General features: G+C 57.4%; 1 protein-coding gene across 1 annotated transcript; it reads left to right on the top strand.

Annotated features, from left to right (window-relative positions):
- Positions 1-115: 115 nt before the first annotated feature.
- CDKN2D (cyclin dependent kinase inhibitor 2D) lies at positions 116-3,787 on the top strand. The gene is made up of 3 exons (XM_020791633.3): positions 116-734; positions 1,151-1,315; positions 2,328-3,787. Exons 2-3 carry the CDS (start codon positions 1,169-1,171, stop codon positions 2,685-2,687), a joined length of 507 nt encoding a protein of 168 aa, XP_020647292.1. The 5' UTR covers positions 116-734; positions 1,151-1,168; the 3' UTR covers positions 2,688-3,787.

Here is a 3,787-nt window from a genome sequence, read left to right as displayed (position 1 = left end):
AGGTGGCCAATCGGCATGGGGATGTCGCCGGCTTCTGCCCGGAGCTGGCCTCCGATTGGTCGCTCCCGGGAAAAAGGCGGGGCGGCGAGAGAGAGAGAATGAGAGCGAGAGCCGAGCGAGGGTGACAATGTATCCAAGCTCTGGGAGCGCAGGGTGAAATCACAAACAAGCCCCCCCGCGCCCAGGCACGTGGAGGCGGGGTCAGGGCGGGCGCGCGGGCGGGCGTGCGGAGGCGCTCGCGGCTTCTGCTGGTCGGGCTCGAGCCGTGTGGGTGGGGCCGCCCCTTGCCTCTCCGGTGCCGGCTGCTGGCTGACTCGCTCGCTCGCTCGCCCGGACCCGACGGGGAGGCGGCGGCGGCGGCGGCCGAGAGCTGTCTTTCTGGTTGCCTTCCGTTGGTTCCGCACCCGCCCTGCCCGCCCCGCCCCGGAGAAGGCGAGCCTCCCCCCCCCGCAGCACCGCCCTGGGCTCGCGTCGGCATTCCAGCGGCCGCCGCATCGCGCTGGTGTCCGGCGACAGGCAGCCTTTCCCCCCTTCCCCCCCACCCCCGATCCTTACCCCGGCGGTGACCGGCCCCGCCCTGGGGCCAGAGAGGCCGGCGAGCCCTGAGCCGAGAGCGGGCTGCGCTCCAAGGGAGGCGACGGGCAGCGCGATCAGGGACGCCGGCTGGCCGGGATTGGCTCGGCTGCCGGCCGGCTGCCGCCGCCACCGTCCCGCTGGGCAAGTGCAGGGGGAAGGTAAGCCCTCCCGGGCGGAGAGGACGGCAGCGCTGCAGCCTCTCTCATCCCTCCCTGCCGGCCTGCTAGGCAAAGGGGGGGGGTTGAGGGTGCGAGTCGAAGGGGACCCCGGCGCGTGTGCAGAGCGCGCGGTCCCTCTGCCGTCCTGCTCTGGCAGCCTCCTCCTCCGAGCCGCGTTTTAGTAGGCGGGTGGACAAGGCAGGGCCGTTTTCCAATGAAACCTGAGCCTCAGCCCCTCTCCTGGAGAGCGATGGCTGGCGCTGGAGCTGCCGTCTCGGGGTGGGGTGGGGGGGGCAGGAGGAGGGAAGGAGGGAAGCCAGCCCGGGAGCCAGCCGAGGTCCGTGGTCCAGGGCCCCGGTTCATCCTCGCCCTTTCTTTCTCTCTCTCTATCCCCCCCCCGCACCCCGCGCTTTCAGGTGCCTGTCTGCACGGGTATGCAGCCGGGCCAGGGCGAGACCCGTGCCGGAGACCGGCTCACTGGCGCGGCCGCCCGAGGAGACGTCGCCGAGGTGCGGCGGCTTCTGCATCAGGAGCTGGTGCAGCCCGACTCGCGGAACCGCTTCGGCAAGACGGCGCTGCAGGTAGGCGAGGCGGCTCCCGGGTCTCTCCCCATCCCCGCCTGGAAAGCGGAGCCTGGCCCTTCCTGGTCCTCCTGGAGGGAAGAAGCTGGTCCCGATTGAGGGGGGAGGGAGATGTGTGTGTGTGTGGGGGGGGGTGTTTTCAGGGACCCGAGGGGGCTCCGACACTCAGAGGCCTGGTCTAGCAGAGGAGGCATGAGGAGACCAGGTATAACTTAATTCAGGAAGCCTGGTGGCATAGATCAGAGACCCGGGTGGGAGCCTTTCCAGCCTTCTGGAGGTCCAGCAACTTTCTCTCCAAAAATTAACTCTTTGGGCCACGCATTGCATCTGGTACACCCCTCACTGCCCTAAGTATGCTTCTTGTTTGGCTCCAGACTCTTTTTAGTAGCTATCTTCTTGCTTTTGAACCACAACATTTTTATCTCTTTTCTCATGGTATTTTTCTAGCTCATCCTTGTGCCTTTGTGGACAAGTGAACATTTTTTTTTTGAAACACCAGGGACACACTGCTCTCAGGAAAGCAAGTAAAGATTGAGGAGAGGGGCTCCTGTTTTCTGGACCATGGGTGGCCTCTGGCAAACAGACTAGACCAAATATGTTCCCCTCCTTCATGCTGGAGCCAAGCCAAGTGAGGGGGTCACTTGAGAGGCCAACCCTACAAAGGCTTCGCCAGTGGAGTAGCTGGCAAATCTGGTCTGAGCTGAAATATCCCAGGTGACTCTCTCCGTTCTGCCCCTTTTGGTTGGCTGCCAGTTGCCTCCCTGTCAGTTTGGACAGCAGCGAACTAAAAAAATGCAGGTTGTCTGCAAAATTATAGGATTGTGGTAGATGACATGTTCTGGCATGGGTCCACGCGTATGATTGCTTTCACGGGAACGTCACCTTGACTGTCTTATCCTGTGATCCGAGGATAGATTTGAGGGTTGTCTGCCTAGCGTCACCCACTGCAGGTGCTGCACGGTGAACATCACCCCCCCCCCATTACTCTTTGGCCGTTTTCATCTCCCTTCAGGTCATGATGTTTGGCAACATCTTTGTGGCGCAGGAGTTGCTGAAGGAAGGTGCTCATCCTAATGTCCAAGATGAATCGGGCACAACCCCTGCCCACGATGCCGCCCGCACGGGCTTCCTGGACACCCTGAAAATCTTGGTGGAGTACGGCGCCGACGTCAACGTTCCTGACGCCTCCGGTTCGCTGCCCCTCCACGTCGCTATCTGGGAAGGCCATGCCGATGTCGTGTGCTTCCTGGCACCTCAGTCTAAGCTACAGCACCAGGACTCTCAAGGGCGTACACCGCTGGAGCTGGCACAACAGCTGGGCCTGTCTCACATCCAGGGCATCCTTGAGCAGCACCTTTCTATCCCAGGTTAACCTAGGGAGGAGGGGGCCTCCTTTCCCAAGGCAAAGGGAGCCGGGTAAAAAGTGAACCAGCCCTGCTCCCTATAGGTAGGCTCCCATCTTCAAAGACTCTCCTCTTATCCCAGGGCCCTGGAACAAAGGCAGCTCCTCCTGCCCTACCTCAGTGTGCATGTTTCATAATGTTTGCTGTTGTGCCTATTTATATGTATTTTATTAATTCTCTTCTTTGCATCTGATTTCCAGTTTCTCCCAAACCTACTAGCTCCCTCTCTGGGAACAGATGGCCTTCTGTTAGTGCCATTCCTATGTACCCTGCTGAATGGAAGCATGCAGTGTGTGCCTTAATCCTTTCTAATCATCATTTTGTCACTCTCTGCCTTGGGAAGATCCCAGCCTCTCCCAGTGGTGCTCAAGACGAAGGGGTGTTTCTGATGTAAAGAGCAACTGTTGCTATGTTGACATGTTCTCTTCCTCTCCTTCTCCTCCACCCTTATACAAGGTATCCCAGCTATTTGGGGGAATACCTGCATTCCATTCAACTTTTCCTGTGGAGGATTATATTGAAATTCTCTAGTGTGTTGCTTCTTATTAACTGGTATGCCGGTCAGAGATACTGAGGTGTGTAGACTCCGTGATGCAGCACCAGCAGTAATTAACTGCAGGTGGTGTTTGGGGGCACTAACCTAGCACTGAACAGAAGAGTTTGCCATGATTTCTGTCTCTCTCTGTGGATTGGATCTTGCTTCTGCTACCATGATGCTTAACTGCACATCATTCTGTTCCTGTTAAGACCCACTCTATGACTTCTCCCTAGTTTCTGTATGACGCCAGAGGATCTGGTGGTCCTCCGGCCATGAGTAGTTGTTTCAACCTTAGCCTTTTGGTACTTAGCTTTGTGCCCTTCAGACAAATATCCAAAATGTGCCGAGTCTGTTATCTTTGACAAATATGTTTAAAGCTTGTTTTGGCAGCTTGTTCCCAGTAATGAATTTGTGGATCTGAGCTGTGTATATATTAGATTATAAAGGAGGGGAAATTTATTCTATTTATTGTGATTTGCAAGGTTTTGTTTTATTCACTGATTAATTTAATTATTAAAAAACATTAATCTA

The sequence above is a fragment of the Pogona vitticeps genome, chromosome 2 (assembly GCF_051106095.1).
Source record: "Pogona vitticeps strain Pit_001003342236 chromosome 2, PviZW2.1, whole genome shotgun sequence".
In the NCBI taxonomy this organism is placed as follows: Eukaryota; Metazoa; Chordata; class Lepidosauria; order Squamata; family Agamidae; genus Pogona; species Pogona vitticeps.
The sequence above is the reverse complement of the archived record's forward strand: the minus strand, read 5'-3'. Positions and strand labels throughout refer to the sequence as shown.

Coding starts and splice junctions, on each gene's coding strand:
- CDKN2D (XM_020791633.3), top strand. CDS start 1,169: ATGCAGCCGGGCCAGGGCGAGACCCGTGCCGGAGACCGGCTCACTGGC. Junction 1,316..2,327: donor TCGGCAAGACGGCGCTGCAG/GTAGGCGAGGCG, acceptor ATCTCCCTTCAG/GTCATGATGTTTGGCAACAT.